We start from the raw sequence: 21676 nt of genomic DNA, 5'->3' as shown, positions 1-21676 counted from the left end.
GTACAGAGATCTGCAGCAGCTGCAGATGAGGCACAGACAGCCCATTGAGGGGTGGGGGAATTGATTGGGAGACTCAAATGCTGCAAACACATACAGAGGTGAGGGAGTAGCTGTTGGTGAGAGTGTCACATTTATACATCTATATGAGATGTCAGTTCTTTATGAGGGTTATTATGGGATCAACATCGCTTTGTCCAGAGAGGCAATTTAAGAAGTTTTCTTCTCTGATATGACTCGTGTTATGACAAAAATTACCAGGGGAGGATGTTGAAATGCCAAAAAAAAAAGGCAAAAAGAACAGCAAGTTAGAGGACTAATTAAGCAAACGTTTATGGACACTACAACAACTGTAGCTCTGGAGAATATTGTTGTCCCTTTATAACAGTTTTGTGTTGTAACTGCACTGACCTGATCAAATTGTGCGTCTTCCCCCCTCTGGAGAGATCGAGACAGCAGTTTCTCCTGTTAGAAACACAGAGGGGAATAAGCTTGTTACTAATTTCAGGCTTTGTACAGATTTCCCAGAAAGGTTTGAAAATTCACTTTTTCAAGCATTTTCAAACTTCTCCACCACCACACTTTGGAGATAAGCTAAAGTAACCATAAAATATAAGAAAATGTTATGTTTTGAAAAGTCTCTCACACACACCTTATACAACTGACTGGTCTGAGAACAAAGCAATAATTTGGCAAAAGAAAAAATCCCCAGTTTCAATAATGTTGTATAATGTATAAAATATAAGTTAACCTTTATTTCAATAACACAGATTAATAAGTCGCTGTCTGTTAAATATTCTGTACAAAGACACAAATCTAACTGACCTAAAACAATAAAAGTCTGGTCTAATTTAACTCCATACAGTTAGACCATATACTTTTTCATTAGTTGTATGAAAATATCTGGTTTCAACTGTAAACAACGTTTTCCATATTTGGGTTTTTGATCAAACACGGCACAGTTTAAATATCAGGCACTTTTAAGGACTCTATACAGAATTCAAGAACTTTTCAAACCTTGGAAAGATTTCAATAAATCTCAAGCATTTTCAAGAATTTCAAGCACCTTTACAAACAGTATAAATTTGCTAGTAATTTATACCAGCAAACCTTCAGTCAAGCTAAAAAAAAAAAAGAAAAGCCTCTATCTTCACATCCTTTAGGTTTATTCGAGCAAACTAACTAAAGTTATTATTTAGAGATAGAAGAGAGTGCTTCTTTTGGCACTCATTAGGATCCATTTCCCATCTCCTGTCTCTGAACTCACCAGCGGCTCGGCCATCACCATCTCGATCTTCTTCTCGGCGAGCACGGCGAACTCGGCAAACAGGCTCTTGATGACAAACTCCCCGGGCTTGAGCTCGGGGTCGATGGTAATGCTCGACATGGCGGCGATGCTGTGCTTCTCCCACGTGAGGGGAGTCACCGAGGAGGGGGCACGGCGTCTAATCGCGCTGCTGCTGACTGGTGTAGAAGCTGCAAGGAGAGCCAGAGGAGGTCAAAGGTTAAGAGATCTAGAGCAATACTTATGTGAAAGGTATAGAAAATAGGACACATTAATCATTCAGCCACTAAAAAAACAACAAAAAAAAACAACTGTCGATTTAACTTTGAGCTGTTTTGACTGGAGATCTGTAGGTCGAATATTTACATTTCCGAGGTTTCCTTAATTCCACTCAGTATTGAATGCATATAAAGTTTGACACTAATGGAAAGGCATCAACAATCATCATCAAAATCATTATTGTTCAGAAAACAAGGTAGACAGTAAGGCATTTCTAGAAGAGGCACAATAAAACATAACAAAGGAGGCATTATTGTATCAGGAATACAAAAACAATCAGAGATTTTCTGAACAGGAAATAACCTAAATATCTGGAAAAACAACCACATTAATAATTCCTGTTAAATCCTTGTGATAACTTATAGTTAAAATTTCTAGTTATAACTCAAATAACTAAAAACAACAACAAAACATTAAAGCTATTTCTAAAATCTGAGAGGTAAAGAATTTCCAAAACCATCTTATTCAGATGTTATATTTCATAATATTCAAAAACTATTGTTTGGCTAACAGTTTCTCAGTTTTTAACTTGAGAAACTGTTTCTGAGCTTAGGCCAGAAGTGACATAATTACTGAAAAGAGATGTTAGTTCCTGAGCCTTTATTGGCATTACTTCATCACTTCTGCTTTAACAGGTCCGCTCCCCCCCCCTTTAGCGTTTTCTTTAGTATTGGCATACGTCAATGATTTCAATGTGGTTCAAGTGGTGACTTGACTGATTTACTTCCTTTACTAAGTTGTAAGGACAAGAGGACATTGACCCTAGATGTCCTGAAGACAGAAAGAAAATGCTCCCAGGGCAGCACTTTGATTAGCTTCCTTAAGCAAATCTATGTGGGATCACAACATTTGCATGTGGTTCACATCATTTGCTCTTCCTATTCAAATATCAGATGCAAATCCTAGGAGTTTTCGTTTGGGTGCCTAGGGCTGTCTCAGAAACCTTTACCGACGGGGCCCTGCTCTTTCTATGAGAAATATTTTTTCAAGTCTTATCCATAAGAGAATATATGATCAACCACAGGTGGGCGGTTGAGGGCCTCAATGGCTCTACATCTGCACGATTCTGAGGTTTGGCCTGCTTAGTAAATCCTAAATTAAAAAGATTGAGGCATTGGCAGGCCCGTTCCCAACTTGGTGACAAGCAAAGGAGATTATCTTAGTTTTTAAATCTAGCATCATGGAGCCAAAAACATCAACAATCTGAGGAAGACCAATAGCTAAGCACTGTTGTCAAACACAACTCCAAATAATATTACTCCTTCTTCGAGTATTTACACTTTAAAGTCAATGTAGGTCCATTGAATAAGTTTGATCAATGTTGCTTCGGATGGTTTTACATAAAGAATTAATCAACTAATCTCAAGATAAATTAAAAAAGCTTGATCATTTCAATTATGATTCATATTTTTTGAAGGGCAAAAATATGAATCACCAGTTGTTTCATGGTTTCAGCTGGAATTGGTTTTTATTTCTGTTTAATTTATTGTTTTTTGGTTCCCCTGTTTTATTTTGGATATTTAAAATATCTTCCAGTTCTAGTGTAAAGTGTTCTTTACTAAATTAAACTTTATTGGCCTTTAAGAGGGCAAACTTGCATTATTATGCCATCATCAATTCTACAACACAAGAGCAAAAGGTTACTGGTGTAATTTATGGTGGTAATTTATTATTTTATCGTCACTCATAACGCCTCCATTTAATTTTTTTCTCTATAAGCTTGAATCATGACTAAACACATCAACAGCTCTAGGTAGAGGGGTCAGACGGCAACATTTCCTTCTATTCAGCTGGCACATTGTGGTGTTCCTGAGAATTTATGTTTGAATACGGTGCAACTTCCACTCTGGTTCTCAAAGGTCCAACTCCTGCCAAGTGGACAGCCAATAGTAAAGTGACCCTTTGCCTCTTTTCCTCCCAGGAAAGGCCTTTTTCTGTTTCTTCCTGGTTGCCACAGAAACACTTCTGTATTCTGAACTGTCCAAACAACACTGAAGAGGAGAAGTGCAGGAAAATGTTTTACTCTCCCAAAAAGAAAAACAGAAATCCTGCATACAATAACAAGATTTTCATTACTAAAACTAGCAGATGCTAACAATACTTGGCTACTTACAAGTAGGTAACCGATTCTGAAAGTGACTCTACTTAAAAACTCCAAAAGAGAGCTTTCACACAGGTTTCTTACATATTTCCAATTTCAAAATGTTACGTTTCCACACTAACCCTTCTATATTTTTATGTTTCTAATCACATTAGCCACAAAAACATCCACCAAGTTTTTCTTTTTTTTTCTTTACTCCCATCAAATCATGAGACAGCACATATTGGAAGCTGCCTTTCAATTTTGCAGTGTGGTAAAGGGCTGTTTCCCTGCTTCTGGCATCTGGACAAACTTCAGGTCAGTAAAATGTCCTACTACTGGCAGAGTGCTGAAAAACAGATCCTTCACAGTTTGTGATCAGCAATACATTGATTCCACATTTGGCATTTAAACCAAGCACATGTAAAGAAAAGAAAGAAAACTCAAAGTTAGAACACAAAAGTAACAAGAATCTAACGCTCAAAAAGGCAATAAAAGTTGTTTTTTTTTCTTTCGTTAGCAACTCAAAACCCAAAATGATCAACAAGTTGGACAATAACTAAATTTTCAATTTGGCAAACAAAGACGACCATCATCTAAACATAAATTAATGTAAAAACAGATTTGAAAGAGGATCAAATCAAATTCCAGATTGCACAGGAACAATGTTCCCACCACTTTAACACAAAGTTGCTGTGCTGACTGCTCAGTGTACAGAGTGCAGAAAGCAGCGGTGGCGACAGAGGATTAACGTGAAGTGTAAACTAAACAAATAAGCCAAAAACTGTATCTGGCCTAAGAAGCTAATGAGGAAATTATCGCATCTTGTGATCAACAAGTCTACATGTAGAAACAAGTAGAGAAGCCATACCTTTAACTGCTCTGATCTACCACTGATATGCCAAACAATGTGCTTAGTGAGTTTACATCAAGTGTTATCAAAGATGTTATGAGAAAGCTCAAACTACGCAGCATGTGGCTGTCTGCGATCATGTTGCACCAGGTGGTTTTTACACAGAAAAATACAATTTTGTGACGTTAGTAACAGCAATAAGAACAAAATTCCCAATATTGCCTCATCAGACAAACTCCTTGCACTTTGGGCTTTACTTCATCAAGGTCTGCATACATTGGTTGAAAAGGCAAGACAACTGCAGAGTCATCACAGGATGAAATGTTTTATGAGTCATTGCATGCTGCATAACTTTGTGATAAAAGTGCTTCAAGTCCTGTAGGGACACAGTATGTCCATACGTCTACCTTCATGTTATTCTTGTTTTTTTTCCCTCTCATCTAATGAAAGGACAATAGGGCAGTGCCTCCCGTGATGGGTGCAGCCTTAGACACCTGTCTACACATGTCCAGGGTTTCCCCCAGTGTATTATTAGCCTGGCAGGCCACCAGGCTAAGCGTTGCTTATTTGCTTAAGTTTTTTTTTTTCCATTTTTGCATTTTTTTAAGACTTTACAGTTGGTTTTCAGATATTAATCTTCCAATAACACATAATAACCAAGTGATGTTTTCACATTTCCTGTCAACATTACGCATTTGTTTACTCAAAAACACAACAAGCCGCTGGATGAATGACTGTCAAGCGCCCCAACCACTGGGATTAGAAAGTTTTCTGGGGAAAAACTTGTGTGTCTTATGTTGTTTGTCTATTTTTTGTTCTTTGGATGGGCTCTACTGAAACAAATTTTGTTGCACTTGTGTACAATGAAAATATTCTGAAGACCAGAGATCCTCAGAATTTCAGCTTCATCAGACATGAAATTCTTTTCCAATCAGTGAATGCACCATATCTAAGCACTGGTAACGGCGCTCCTCAGTGTGGACGCTGTTACAGAGAGAGGACAACCGAACGCCATCTTCAGTATCAGTAAGGTGCATAAAATGAAGTAATAAGACACTTAAATCCTCTGTACTTTTTTACTTACATATCCCAGACTCCAACATCTCTTTGCCCAGCTTTAAAGATTTACAGCAAAGCATAGACTTAAAAAGGAGCGGCAAAAGCAAATGAGGTGGATTAGCAATGCTTGTCTTCAGCTGACGGTATCATGTTTATATATATAAACTATTGTCCTGCTATAATGTCCCGACAGTCATGTTTACTGTTAATCACTTTGCAAAACTTTGGTCTGAAGGACATTTTAGAATGTAAATACTCATGTACTTATGTTACTGAACATCTGAATTGCATACACTTCTTTTTTTTCTGTCCCTGTCCTCCTCTAAGCTGACATCTTAGTTTATACTATCGTTCAGAGTTGTTTTTAAAAAAACAAACAAAAAAAACAATAATTGCAAGATTAACAAAAATGAAAGTGTGTACCTATTTTGAGAACATAGTCGTTGGTTACATGTTTGGTTAAATATCTGTATCATGAGACTGTCATGCAGCATTTTTCAAGTTTCTTCAGATTCACTGCCAGACTGACCCACAGCATCACCACCCAAAACGACTCTGAAGACACTTGAATGATACGAGTTACAAATGGCATTGAACTGAAAATTAATATACAGCTCAAAGCTTAATAAGCACCACTAGATCAGTGCGACAAGATCTTAAATTCCACAACTATCTGATATTTATCAATTGTCTCAGCAATATTCTTGAAATATTTCCCAACTTAAATGTTCTGATTGAACTATAACAAGCAACAATAGCAGAAGAACAAATGAAAAGTACAAGGTGTTGTGGCTGGGATGGTAGAAAGTGTTGGGTTGTGTTGTCATTATGGTGTCTAGCAGCACAGAGAGCCTTTCAAGCATTTCCCTCTTTGTTTACTGTGCTCACTAACAGCCCAATGATGTCATATAGCCTGCTCTTGATATCCAATCACTGGGGTGTTCCATACCCCCCTCCATCCTCTCTTTTCTCTCCCACCACAGGCTAACTGGATTGTTGACTGTTTCACATAAGTGAGCGACCCAACACTGTACTTTTCCAGTCAACAGCAAGAAGAGGAAAAACAAACTTTTTTTGGGCCCGTCGTCCCTCTCTTCCCCGTCTTTGTTTCTCCCTGGGACATGCCAGTCATTTGTGGCATGCCAAGCTAAGACTCCCCATGCTACACTCAACCCACAGAAAACGAATGATTCAAAAATCAAGGTTTTTGATCAAGACCAAAGCTCAATTTCCAATTTTGCTCTCTAAATGGAAACAGTTTAAAATGGCCGGCAGATTTTTTTTATTTTTTAAGTAGGTGCAAAGACTAGAATTTTGTGGCCAATTTCTGTTTTTGGTCAGCATTGATTTTTATTAATTCTAGTTTCTATTTATTCACACAGAAGCGAGAAAACAAGTGTGACAGAATGGAGTCTGTGTAAAACACTGTAAGTGCTGTAAGATAAGAATAAAATTATTAGAGCATTCATATTTTAACTATTTAGTGCAATATACCAGCCTTTAGCCATAGTAACTACAAACAGCAGTATTTTTTAAGTACCACCTGTTCAGGCTTTCTATTACTGTAAGAGATGTGGCAAAACTTAAGTTTTAAAAATCATTAGTGCCATAACAGAAGCCAACCAGTACCAGCTTTTTCACTAAAATCTTGTTACTGAGATGGAAATAATTAATTTTATTTATTTTCCAGAAGGTGGATAGACTGACCATAAGTCTCATTTTGACATGAAACCAAAGAAGAAGAAAAAACACATACCAACAAGCAAGTTATCTATTCCTTTCCAGTAAATCACATCATTATCATAACACTCACCAGCATGTTTTCCTAATATCATGCAACCAAAATCCCCATAAGGATATAGAGTCTTAACTTAGCTCTGGCATTTCCAAACGGCTGCATGAAAATATGTAATTGTGAAATTACTGCTAGGAATGTTCATTAGGATTAACTCTTGTTTTCTGGGTCATTTCTGCTTTAGTTTCTTAGCTACTAAAGATATACAAAGCATGTGGGTATTAAGGGAAGCAAGAATCCTGGTTCAACTGGTCGAGCATCAATAAGCAGAGACTGAATGACTGACCCTTGAAATATAATAGACTTTCAAATATTGTGTCAAAGTAGTTCTTTGTGGTTGTGATATTGAGCACACCAATATTGTAGTGACAACTACAATTCCAGATTTCACCGTAAGCCTTTCCAAATCCTGAATGTTCCATAACAGAGCAACCTTTCTGCTATCTGCTGAAAGTTTCACTCTTTCTTTAAGCAGTATCCTGTATAAACAATCGACATGGTTCTATAGAAATGTGGTTAAACATAATCTTACATCTTTGTGCTTAAACTTTTTATATAACACCATAATACAACTGGAACAGCTAACTTTGAATATTCTTCCTGCAGTAATGGCTTTCAAGCTGAAGAATGTTGTCTGCATGTAAGGTTAGCAATTGGGTATGTTGAGATTACTGATCAGAACATTGTCCAACTTTTAGTGACAATTTAGTGACGCTAATAAAACGTAATACCAGTGTGATTCCGGAAATAAAACATTTTGCAAACTAGTTGGGACTGCCTTACAAACATAATATTGTGTCGCTGAGTCTTGTATTATTATACATTTTAAATTTAACATGAAACATAAACAGTTAAGAGGAACTTCAGAATTTCCCGTTTTACCACTGTAGCCTAAACTAATCATCCATATTCAATAGTTTATAAAAAGATAAACCAAAGAGAGATTTAGCCTGATGATCCAATGGAGTATTTTTCATAATACCTGGTCCTCCAAATAAGTAAATTTTATTTACTAAGCAGTTTCACAGAAAAAGATTCACAAAGAACTGCAGACCACATAAAAAAATCTCCTTATTAATACAAAAGCTACCAAGGTGTAACTAAATGCTCTGGACCAAAATGCTTATCGCATTCTGATGCATGAGGTCTACCAGCCAGTCTCCGCAAGAGTTCCCTGGAAAATTAGCTCCACATATGGTTACACAACTATTACAGCAGCGACTCCACCTTGTCACAGTTGAAACAAGCCCTCCAAAACGCCTGCTCAATTCCCCTGGCAGGACAACAAGAAACAACAGCCCAAACTCGCACGCATACGCATACACACACTGTTGGAATGTAGGGCCAAGAGTGCATCCAATTTTTAGAGACAAAAGAATTACTGCCAATGTTTATATGCTGTGGCTGTGCCAATTCTGCAATTATGTAGCAACATGCACAGAGCCTGGCAAGTTATTACTGGTTTGCCCTGCACTTTCAATTCTCTAAAATAAAGGATATCTAAAAAGATTTTACAGTAAATCCAGCTTATTTCCAGTGGCTGACATTACATCAGTCTAAGGTACCTAAGGTATTCTGCCTCATAAATCAGAAATCTATTTGACAGTAAATGTCCAAGCTTTAAACGCAGTTCAAAGCTAACAGAAGGAGTAAAACTGTCGTCCAAGGCTGTAGTATGAAGTTAAAGTGTAGGGAGTCAAATTCACTTGTACTGTCAACATGCTACATGTTACAAAGCAAGCCTGACATTAATTACTTTTATTATTTTTCAAAACTATTTACTACCTTTGGGGAGGGAATGCGTCCTGGAAGGTTACCACATGGCTTCGTGTTGTCAGGGTTACAAAATCTGACAAGTTCAAGCAATAGCTACAACGTGTTTGTGTGAAAGGTGAGCCTCACTAAATGAGTCTACCAGAAATTAAACATTATTCACGCAACATAAATTTTCTTAATGGGACCTATACAGTAAATATCCTTATCAGGGTTGTTGAGTTCAGGCCTCCATGTTCTAATCCAGGCATAGGTCAAAGGTTAGATACACCTACACTTATTCAAAAAACATTAATTCTACATCTACCTGGTCACCCCTTAAATCTCAAGACAGGTTAGGAGTGTTCATGCTTTATCTTTATCATTTTTACATTGACAGTCAGCTGTAAGACATGTCTGAAGCCTCTTTCTTGTTTATCTGAGCTAATTCTGGTACTAAATAAAATCAATGGCAATTCAATGTGTCATTACACAAAGGTGAACCATTTACGAATCAGGTGGCCTCTAAAGGCAACTGGATTTTATGTCTATATTTGATTGGTTCCAATGGATTTTATTTAGATGAAGCAGAGTAAATGCGGCTAAACACACACACATGAAACTTTCAAACCTTGAATTGGAACATTTAAAAAAAAAGCATCATATTCTTTCCACTTTGTGATCAAATGAAATTCTTATCACTACATGAAAGTCGGTGGCTGTAACGTGACAAAATGTGAAACATCTCATTAGAGATCAACACATGAAGTTGTATTTATGTGTAAGAAATCACCCAGATTGATTGTATTCTGCACCATTTTAGTTCCCATCTTCCTGAGCAGGCATAGGTTATGACTTGGAGCTGGACGGTTTAGCTTGCCTTTGTGTTAAAACGCCACTTTATTTTCAGAGGCTGGCAATATGAGGAGACACAGCAGGTAGGTAGGTCTGCCAAAGAACCTATAAAAGAACCAATAGCTCTTCAGGTCACATTTTGCATGCAAAGCCCATTGCAATTCAAATAACTAATTGGGATCCTATTACTGTACAAGCAGTGATTTTTTTTCAACCTTCATTTCCTAGATAAGTTTTGTTCTTTAACCGCACCTAAAGTCCCCACCATCCTCCAGGAGATTTAGCATCACAGCCACTGCATAAAGAACCCTGCTGTGGACGTTAAGGGACATTTATACAGCTTGGACCAATTATCGCATCCAAGCCGTTCTTTAACGTCTCATTATTTCACAAACTGATAAAGATTCAATATTTAAAACACATTTCTGTTCATTTTTAAACAATAAGAATTTAACTTTGATATATTTTACATATAAAATGTGCAACCCCTTACTTTACATCACAAGGATTAGTATTTGTGATTTTAAAAATTGTTGATTGTAACATCCCTGATATTTTAATTAAGATTCAGAAGCCAAGAAACAGCATGTCATGTTTTGTTCAGGACAATAGGCATAAAAGCTTTTTTTTTAAATCACTTTTATGGTTTGCCATAACTTTGAAGTGATGGCATGCCATTATGCATTATTATTTACTACCTTTAATAATAATAATAATAAACTGTCAGTGTCATTTACATATCAGCTTTTATACTAAGCCTGTTTTTATTTTCAAGATTTGATGTTCCCCGTTAGTTTTAATGGATTATCAGCAGAGCTATGTTCCTTAAGGCAACAAATAGCAAAAGGTTAAATTATTTTTGTTGTATAAAGTCTTTCACCGATTAATCATATGTTTAAAATGGACTTTTAGTCCAATTTGTGTTAGATATCTCAGGGTTTAATTCAGATTATGGAAAGAGTTGGACTATAAATATATTTCAATGTCACTGAAGAGGAAGTGGTTTTTGATTCCTAATGTACTATAGAATGCATAGAAAGCTAATAATAGGAGGAAGCTAAAAGACAGATCAATAACAGGGAAACATTAGCTGCCCCCCAAGGAAAGGAAGAGGAGGTTTGTAGAACTGGGAGGATGAGGAGGAACTGGAAATTGTTGAGTGCTGTTCAGGAAGGCTAAATTGCGATTTCAACATAAGATCAGAAGTTTCAAAAAGATGTAAGAGAGATATAAGATCGTCAAAGGAACAGTCCCAGGTCTAATTGTATCATCAATCAGTGCATTTTCATCAGGAGAAAGATTATCTTTGGGACAACTAGGAGCCTCAGCAATGATGATAATGGGAGGGCTTCTATTGCTGCTACCTGCATGGACCTGAAGCAAGCCTGACTAAACCTGGACTAAACACTAAAACACTATCACATATATATGCCCACAAGATATGACAACTCCAATCACGACCTGCATGCAGGCATGTACAAAGCTGCTGAAGGTTTCTGGCTGTGTGTGGTAGATGCGTCTGGATGCGCTGAGTGCGGTATGTAAACACGTATGCTCGCTTGGCAGGGTACTCACAGCTGCTACTCCAGGACTTGAGGAGAGATTTGATGCTGATCTCAAAGAAGACCGAATCCTGCAGGCTCAGCATGGTGGCTCGCAAAAGTTAAGGCTCATAAGGCACGGTGCTCATGGGGTTCCAAGTGTTCTCATTTCACACCATCCCACAAAAAATTATATATATATATATATATATATTTTAAATCAGAGCATTTTATTCTGCTCACAAATATTCACCTGCCACATACACAGTTAAAAATCTAGCAACTCTTGTCCCCTCCAGTTCCTCTTGCCCAGCCGTTGCTCAACACCATCATCCGCAGGAGGACTTAAGACGAAACATCCTTAGAGAAACACACAATTTAATATGCGACAAGTTTTGCCTTTTTTCTCCCAGCAGAACTCTACTATTTCATAAGCACAGTTAGAAAAGTCTCCCAGCCCAGCTCCTGCTGCCCAGCTGCCAGTCCACAGAGTCCCTCATCCCCATCTCAGCACAGAACAATCCAGAAACGCTTAAGGACAAAAAAAGTGCACGGGAACTTTTGCTCATCACACAAGAAGCAACATAAATAGTGTTAGTATTCAGTAATATTCCATCTCCTTCTGTCTTCCTGTGTGTTGTGTGTGTGCCAGTTGTAGCCTGCTAACCCTCCCTCGTTCCCCCTCCGCCACCTCTAATCTCTCTCTCCCTTGCTATTCGTTCATGGCCAGCCCCTCCTCCCTAGAGCGAGCTCTTGTTCTCTTATTGCTCTTTTCTGTCAGGCAGAGAGAGAGAGAGAGAGAAAGCTCAATTCAACAGCAAACGCTGGGAGGCGGGAGCGCTGTGTGGGGGCGGGTGATGTCATCAAAATGCTGCGAGTGTTTCCTGGCCGTGGATCAGCGATGCATACGCTTGTCAGAGCTACTACTGTGCTGCTTCCCCACTGGCCTATCAAAGCAGCACTTCCTGTAAGCTCCACAGCAGCACTGATGCATCATTCCTCACTGCAGTGGGAGAGAAAGCGTCGAACAAGAGGATGCGAAAGGGAGTGTGTATGCTGCACACAAATATATACGGCTCCCGACTCAAAACATTTTGAAATATCGTGCTATAAAGTGAGATATAATGTTTGACTGTAATAAAATAAGGATAAGTAGTTTCACACTTTCATTGCTGAAACATTCAAAGGGACCCAAATACATCCTGCATTCAGAAGAAAATTCAGTTTGTGTGAATGGAAAAAGGTTCAAAACACACACACAGGATTATCTGACGTTACAATCTGGTGGTGCTGCCGGTTAGTTCTACCCATGTAAATACCTAAAAACAGATCCACATGACATCCATCCAGCCATTTGTAGTCAAGGGCACAATTAAGTTTGTTTAACAAAACATTCTGGGGAGGGGGGGAGAGAGAAAAAAAAGCAGTGGGAAAGTTACAAAAAAACACAAATGCTCTTTGTCTTCTTCCCGTTTCGTCGCTATTTTCTGTCTCCCCCTCCGTCACATGTCCGCCGCTACACGACTTATGCAAAATGAGTCCGAGCTCATTGCTAACAAACGCAACACAAACAGATGCTTTGTCATGCCCCAGCTGGTGCAGGTCTGATGCAGCCCTCCGCTGTGAAACGCTGCCTTGTGATATGCGGCGCAGATGCTGTGGAATTAAAGCGGCCTTCGACTCTGGAGCTCTTCAGGCAATTTAATATTACTTCTCGGAGAGCTTAAAATTAACAGACTGATGTCACTGGCAACTCTGGCCAGTTGCTGCTAAGAACATTTCCCACAATGCCAAAATTGGACTTGAAAGGAACCAAATATAAAAACATGTCATTATAGCGATTTCACACTTCCCTTATGTCTGATTATAGTGAGGCACGTTGGTTAAACGCTCCATCGTCATATTTAGACACCAATGCCCAAGTGATAAATCCTAAGCAGGAAAGGAAACAGCCTACAGTTGCTTAACACTTTTCATTTAATAAGATAATAAAACTATCATTTAAAAAAAGCACATTGGTCATGTTGAAGTTGTGGTCTCTGGTTTAGCTAAAGTACCCCTTGCATAAATCCAAGGAGAATCACTGGCTTCTGTAATTGTTCCCTCATGTGAATCTTAAACCTCTGCTATATCTGCATTATGATTTTACATTGCTCATCAACCAGTAGACGCAAAGAAAAATGAAAATAGGTTTTAGACTGGAAAGCTTTGAGATTGAAGCTCAAAGTTTGTAACCTTTCTACTTTTTTTTTTTTTTTACATACTTGATTAGTATGAGACAGATAATCTGTGAAAATAAAAAAAGGCTCCTCTGCCTTCTTCTAATGCTATATAGAGACACCCAATCAGAGCCAGGAGGCCGGTCTTAGCGTTGTCAGTCCCTCTCTGTGTGGTGAAGTTCATCTCCCCGAGCAGCTAACAAAGCCTGTTGTGAATGCTAAGGCTAGTTAGCATGGTCATCGATGATTGCGAATGAACAGTTTTTTTCTGTAAAGGTAAGTTGTTTCTCCTACTTGAAGTAGTTTCTATGGTGCAACGTCACTAAAATACAAATTTCTATTTTTTTTTTTTTTTTAAAGATAATTGAAATCAGCTTTTCTATGAGAATTTTACAGGGAAACAATCTTTCCTGTTCAACACAAACAATTGCATGACAAAGCATGCTTTGCATGGTTTTTAATCTTTTACCTGATTAAAAGCCATATTTAATCTACTTTTCTAAAACGTTTGTCAGAAGAACTTCCCACACCGCTTCACACCTACATGCCCACTCAGCTCTTTGACAAATTTCCTTGGAACCTGAGGTCTGACAGTTTACATTGTACATTTATGTCATTAGATAAATGACATGTTCATGACTCCATGAACATGTCAATAAAAGAATTTACTGAGGCAGCCAAATCGATAGGTTCTTGAATTGTGAAATATATTCACATTCACAGCGTTTATGACAAACATCTTGCCAATGGATTTCCACTGGAGGGTAGTGCAGTGCATCCTTCAATCTGAAAATGATGTGCACTGGCAAAATGTACTGGGGTTTCAAATTAAAAAGAAAATTAGCAAGAACATAGTCAAACAAGTACAAAAAGTTCAACGCTTTAGAGGTTTCTCATCTTGTCTATTTAAGGGAAAATAATTCCCCAGACAATTTCAATTCATAATTGGACATTGGCTCAACCTGACCTTATCAGCTGCTGGGTAAAACTAACATCGTCTGATTTGGAAACCCACATGCTCAAATGCAACTCCTTCAAACATTATTTCAAAAACTCCAGAGATGGATTATATGTATTAAAACAGATCAAGCCCTTCTGTTGTGAATTAAAATTTACACAACCAAAAGCTAGCGGCATACCTAAAACAAAATATTTCGCACAGACACAGTTTAGAAGGAAGAACACAAATTTAGAGGACGCCAAGACAAATACTGTTTAACAATAAAACGTGGACTCTTGTTATGATTATCAGCAAACCAGCCAACATACAACAGACAGGTATTGTTTTCTGTAAACCAGCTTTGTTGTTTAAGGAATGCAGAGCTTACATCATTTCCCCAGGAACATTAAAGCTGAGAACCAGAACCTTACAGCCAGGACCGCTGACGCGAGTCGAGGATTTCAAACAAACATTAGAACCGACTTCCTGGAAAGACGAGCTCACTGATCAAATAATCTCAACCAAATGCACGACCGAGGCCAATTGCAGCATCTCTAATCGCAAAGTGGGAGAAGTGACTGGCAGTTAAGCTATCCTGACTGCAGTGAGCAGAGAGGAGCTTCTCCTCCCAGGAGCCCGCAGGGTGGAGGACGCATTTCCTGTCCCGGTCTTTTCTGAAGGGCAGCGGTGGGAGCAATAATCGATAAAAGCTGTAATTCAATCCCTGACCTCCTCAGTGATGCCTGGGCCACAGAGGACACAACATTAACATCCGTAACAGCCGTCTGAGTATTCAGCACAACTCCACAACACACAGGGCTCCTCGCTGCCACATGCTACTCACACCAAAAACAAACATTTCTAACCTTCATGACACTTTATTGTCAGTGCTTGCAGAGAAATGTTCAATGAGGACATAAAACAGGACAAAAGTCAAAAACAGAACTTGCTTCAATTATTTATCTTCTAAGAGGGAGTGACACTTTCAGCAGACAGCAGGAAGGATAACCATACGGAAGTAAATCTTTTCATTTCAGCTCGTCTGTCATGAAACAGTATGGAAATGTGGGCAGCATTTTAGAAATCCCATTGTTAAGGTAAGGAGCTACAAACGCTAATGCTAAGTATAAACAGAGTTTCTGCAGGTTTCACCAGCTCAAATTTAAGACTTTTAAGAATTCAAGACCTAAATCTCCACAGAAATACACGAACTTCGTCCAGCTAACTGCAAGTAAACGTAGACTTAGTTATAGTAGGTGGAAAAAATCCAACAAGATAGCAAGCTAACAAGCAAATGTATGTTAGCAGTGAGTTAACAGGCGGTTGAGACTACCGAGGTTGACCAAAACTTTTGCCTGACAGAAAAGATCCTCAAGAAAAAAAAAAATAAATATATATATATATATATATATATATATATATATATATATATATATATATATATATATATATATATCATACAATATACAAGATTAAATAGTCCTGTCAAGACAAAATTTTGGACTTGTGATTAATGTTTTAAAGTCCAACATACTTTTTAAAATGAATTTAAGACTTTTTAAGGATGTGTGGACAGCCTGGTGTTGGCTGGCTGAAAGACAGCTACTTTCAGCATCAGGGAGTTGTACAAAAATGGAGAAGAGGTATCACAGTGATGTAAGAAGACATTTATAGAAACTCTTTTATACTGAGGTATGTCAGCTTTTTATCAACATACCTCACCATCCTTCTACCTCAGCAGGAACCTTATTGCTCTATTTTACAGTTTTAAAGAATCAAATTCTCTCACGGATGGAATAGGCTGGATGTTAAGGTTTATGTTAAATGCTAAGGTTTTTTTTTTAAACCTCACACAATTGAAGAATCTACTAACTCTACAGGAAAATACCAACAACTTTCTTAGTGCCTAAAGGGATTATAGCATTAACATTACTGGTTAACAATGGTAAAAAAAAAATAATAATTGGCTTACAAAACTGAATACTGATGACCCAATTTTTTTTTAATGTTTTGTATATTGAATGACGTAGAGATTTCATAAAAATTTTCTTTATTGTTACGCAGGTAAAAAATAAAAAATAAATAAAAGTGTAAAAAGCACAATAAGCACTTTTTTCCCCCATTTTTAATTTGTCCACTGAGAATAATGTTTAGACACCACTGGTCTAGAGAAACTTGTCTATGTAAATGGAGAGACAGCTGTGACTTTAAGCTGCTTTTGAGAAATAGTTGAGAATTTTAACATCTCCTTTGCGTTGTGAAGACAGTTCAATTTCAAATTCATCCTAAGAGTACAAAACAAAGCTTTATTTCTAGTTGTTAAAGAGAAACTGAAATTGGCTAATTTTTGCACATCAGTTCGGTGAAAGTGGCCTCAAATCAGCTGGTTAAAGAACCACATAAAACACCTTCCAGCAATTATCTTCCTGTGATACAAAGTGGAAAATCTGCCTAGAGTTATATCATAAACAGTTTTTTTTTTCCATGCATCTGACTAATAACTACTTAGGAAACTTGATGAATAAGTTTGTCCAGTCTGTCTGGATACACGCCCTGTTGACATTTCACAGAGAACTCGCATTACAGAAGCGCAACCTCATAGAAGTGCTTTCATGTTCAGTCATATGCTCAAAACACTCCCTAAACTCCAGCGGGTAAGTCTGCTACACCCATCAAAAGACCTTGATTGGATTTTTTTTGGGCCAGTATAAAACATCGGTGGGCAGGTTGTCATCCCTGAATCTAATAAGTAAACAGGTTTCTGGCGTTCTCATTAGTTTCTCAGTTCTGGGCCCTTTCAACTAACATTTCAGTCCTCCAGTAGGAGCCCACTCAAAGAGGATACGAGGTAGATAGGCAGGATTACACACTGGGATGGGGAAATTTTATATTAAATTAAGCAAAGATTTCTCATAAAGCACTAAATCAATCAGTTTTGCTTTTCTTTACAATTTGAATTGGGATGGAAAAATAGGAGTTTCTTTACATTTTCTGCAGATGCTGCAGCTGAAAAGAAGAAAATCTTTTTAACGTTTCATTTTAATGCCAATGGGTTCAGACTTGTTTTTTTGGTGAAGGTTAAGAACTGATCTATTGCTAGGCACCCTGCCTAAAAAAACATTACATAATAATAATTTTTAACAAATCCTGACATAACACTGCATCCTTTACTGCTCAAGTCACCATGAATTATTAAAGGGAATTAATTTTGTTTTCATGTTTTAATATAAGCAAACATAACCAAAGTCCAGCAGTTAGAGCAAAGCACACGGTCGTCATGGTTATATTATTCAGGCCAACCTGGCACTGGACATTTTAAATAAGCCCAGTTAAGCCTGTTTCTGTGGGTTACCTGACTAGCCTGATTGTTTATAAGCCAACAGGTAAAGTAAGTTTAACCGAGGATGGGCTGAGTCATACTTCAGCCATGAGCAAACAGGCTAAAGAACGACAGGTAGCAAGCTCTGACAGGTAGCACGGCAACACAGAAAGTTATAGTAAAATAAGCAGCTGCATCGGCCCGCTGATCATCCACACTCACTGTCCTTCACACAAGATGTGCACACATCTAAAACCTTGAGCTACTCTTACACAGCATAGACTGTCTGCGGAGGTTTAGCGCCATCAGCACAACTCACTTGTTACCATGCCAACTCTGACGTATTGGCATTTCAGAGTTGGCAAATTGTTTCAAACGAACAAATGTGGAAATTTGCTAATGTATTTCTATTATCTATCTGATTCATGTAATTACAAACTCCTAAAGGTTAAATAATGTAGTAGCATATCAGTGGCATCCATCAGAGGAGCTGGTCAGGCTCTTTAAATAACAAGGAAATAAGCTTCAACGCTTTGAATATCTAAATTTAGCAAATAAAAAACTGAATCTGTTAGATAGAGTCAAGTCAAATATAAAAAGCTACTCATCATTGTTTTAAAATAATAAAAAAAATACTACATATTATAGTCAAAAAATTTAAGGTAAATATAAATGATGCACCAATATGAACATTTTAATCAATACTGATAGATATTAAAGTTGCTGTTATGGTAGATAACTGATATTTACTGATTTTATATGAGCTTCCCCAACCTCTAGACGTTATAAGACAACAACACCACTGACATGTTTCTGTTTCAGTTAAACTACCCACAGTCCTTTGCTGCATCATTATCACATGACCAAACACCACATGACCAACCTCCTTCCCTCCCACTCCTGAAACCCCAAACAGCAACAAGATTGAAATCAATGTCAGTCGTTTATATGTGCCCAGTTTTATCGATATGTTTAAAAAATGAGTGACGTCGGCCGATACCAATGTTAATGCCGATATATCGTGCATCTCTAATAAATGTTCTGACATATAATTCATCTGCTCTTTATCAGACTCTAAAATTATTCAAATCTAGTGAAATTTCACAAAAAAACACAGATCACAGATGCTATTTGTTGAACAAATGGACAAATTTGTGGAGAAAAAAAAATGATAGATTTAGATGCAAAATACAAACCCTACAGTTTAAGGTGGTTGTATTTTTTATTACAGCGCCTCACAAAGGTTTGAAAACTAACCTTTTCACATTTTGTCACATTACAACTTTTCTTAATCAGGGACTTCTAAAGGTACTAAGTTAAACTTGTTTTTTTAAGGGTATCAGATTAAAATGATGCTGAATCCAAATGAAAACAGCACTCTTCAGAAACACCTTGCTCCTGCATTATGTTCACACACAGCAGTAGGAAAAAAATGTGCACATTGCTGGACAAATCAGAAAAGGGGAAACTGAGCCATCTCTTTCGGCTCTCACAGGCCTAAATTTAGCAGAGACCTTGCAATGGTTTAACTGTTATTTTGAAACATCATTGCATGTTTTTTTCTGCTTTTTTTTTTTAGTTTATGAGGATGTTTGATCAGAAGATAGCCTCACCAAAGCAGGTAAAGTTCATTCTCCTAATGTTTGTCACTTTGGGGGGATTAAAAAAGGTAATGTTTTAGTAACGCAGTTATTCTGTGGTCTCCTTCACTGCAGCTTTGTAAACTCCCCTGCAGAACAACTGAGGAGGTTTACTTTAATCAGGAGACGCACCACGACATCGGCTGTTGTCTGTGATTGGCTGAGATTCTGCCTGACCCACCCTGAATTTGAAAACTAAAAAATTTGATTTTCTTCTAATTAGAGAATGAACCCTACCAACAAGCTCCTCGGTAGCACTAAAGGAATAAAAGTCCATCTATTGCACCATGATGTTACCTTTGTTGTTACAAGATACCTGCAAGTTTCGGCACGTCAAATGTAAGACTTTTAAAGACCTTTCTAATGCCACCTTGAATTAAATTTAAGGTGGCATTAACCAAGAAAATTATAGCCAACTGGCCGATAAATTTGTATTTGGATAGATGCAAAAGATTTGTTGGCTAATGTACTAGCTAGCTATAAAAGGTATGTTAGAAGCTAGTTACCGGTAGCCTCAGCCACCTCGAGTCACAGAACGAAGTGACTGAAATGTTTACCTGACAGAAAACTCCTATACAAGGATGAAAAATTAAATAGACCTGCCACAACAAAACGTAAGACTTGTGCATAACCTATTTAAGGACAACTTCAAGACATTTTAAGGTCTTATTTTTAGATATATGAATTTAACACTTCTTCAGGATGTGCGGACACCCTGTGTTAATAGAAATAAACAATTACTGGCAACAGCAGCATAGTTAGAACAAACCATTTGTAGTCCTGCTCTTGGATTTTTTTAAATACGGTAGTTCCTGAAGCAAAAACGGTATCGACGTGTGAAAGGTTTGCAAAAAACAGAGAATGGGTCTCGGCTACAGAATGAATATCAGTGCAACTCAAACTTAATCCACATTGCAAAACTCATGATTCTGTGTTTACATGATTAAACACAGTACAGGACACTGTAAACAGTCTTCAAACAGTGACTGCTTAAAGCCTGTTTATGACAACGGGCATAAAGGGGTTAGGACTGGAACAACAAAGCAAATCTATGATTACAGATAAATAAAGATTAAGAGTTATAAAGATCATCACACAAAGCAAGCCAGACCACTCCAGCAGAAGTTATTAATGTCAGTATCGTTATTGTTACAGATAACTGCTGCGTCAGTGTTTCTTTAAAGTACCTTTGAGCCGAGATTGATTACTGTTGGCATGTCTGGAGGAGCTGGGTCTTGCGTGTTCTCTTATGTCTGGGTCTACCGGATCCTCTTCGATGGTCTGTCCCATGGCAAGCAGACCCAGTCTTTTCATGCGGAGGAGCCGTGGACCCGGCTCCCTGGGAGAGCTTCCCCCGTGGTCAACAGGTGACTCTCCTGAGATGACGGCCGGAACCAGGCTCTTTAGAAACTCCATTTGTCAACAAGACTCTTTTTTTTCTTCCTCCTGCTGTTTTACTCTAGAGAGAAGTCCGGGAGCCTGTGCCGTGCCATGCGGCAACGCAGACAAGTCACCTGGCATTTCTGCCCCATTTTATAGAAGCAGGTGAAACGGCAGTATGTGTGTCAAGCTGTTACCTGCGCGCTGTGGAGTTAGAGTGTGAGGGCATGTACCTGTGACGGTAAATGGGAGCCTCCCACCACACTGCAACATTACGTGTCTTTTTCAGACCGTGAAGAGAAAGTAAAGATACACGGCTATTTCCACAGATGGTGATGTAACTCTGGGTAGGCTGGGCTATGTTTCAGTGCCAGGCCCTATCTGAGGTGGGGCTATAACATGTTTTACAGCAGATAACACAACTTGGGCTACCGGCCAATCGTAACAGAGACGACATCAGCCCCACCCTGCTGTCTTGTGTTGCCAACAAGTGAAAGAGCGCAAGAATGGAAGTGGGAGATTGACAGACAACGTAAGAAGCAGGAAACCTACACGCAGTTGGCTTTCCTCGCCCGCCTGCATTCGCTGATAGCTCTTATCAAAGTCACATGTTACCAGTTGCACATAAACAAAAAAAAAAACAAAAAAACCTGTTTTGTTCCGACATCACAGAAGTATCGCC

At 38.1% G+C, this 21676-nt stretch overlaps 1 protein-coding gene across 12 annotated transcripts in view; it reads right to left on the bottom strand.

The window, feature by feature from the left end:
• fryl (furry homolog, like) overlaps positions 1-21676 on the bottom strand; it is an 83985-nt gene that overhangs the window by 51056 nt on the left and 11253 nt on the right. For 5 of the 12 annotated variants that reach the window (XM_028026893.1, XM_028026894.1, XM_028026892.1 and 2 more), the window contains exons 1-3: positions 20802-21289; positions 1265-1473; positions 409-462 (exon numbers count right to left, since the gene is read on the bottom strand). In XM_028026893.1, the coding sequence (XP_027882694.1) occupies positions 409-462; positions 1265-1473; positions 20802-21030 (492 nt within the window). In that variant the 5' untranslated portion in view covers positions 21031-21289. Of the gene's footprint in view, positions 1-408; positions 463-1264; positions 1474-11530; positions 12146-20801; positions 21290-21676 lie in introns of those variants that run through there. The other 7 variants (XM_028026899.1, XM_028026900.1, XM_028026898.1 and 4 more) reach the window with 5 other exon arrangements.

This window comes from Xiphophorus couchianus, chromosome 9 (genome assembly GCF_001444195.1).
Source record: "Xiphophorus couchianus chromosome 9, X_couchianus-1.0, whole genome shotgun sequence".
In the NCBI taxonomy this organism is placed as follows: Eukaryota; Metazoa; Chordata; class Actinopteri; order Cyprinodontiformes; family Poeciliidae; genus Xiphophorus; species Xiphophorus couchianus.
Note: the sequence above shows the minus strand (reverse complement) of the source record. Positions and strands in the feature narration are given on the sequence as shown.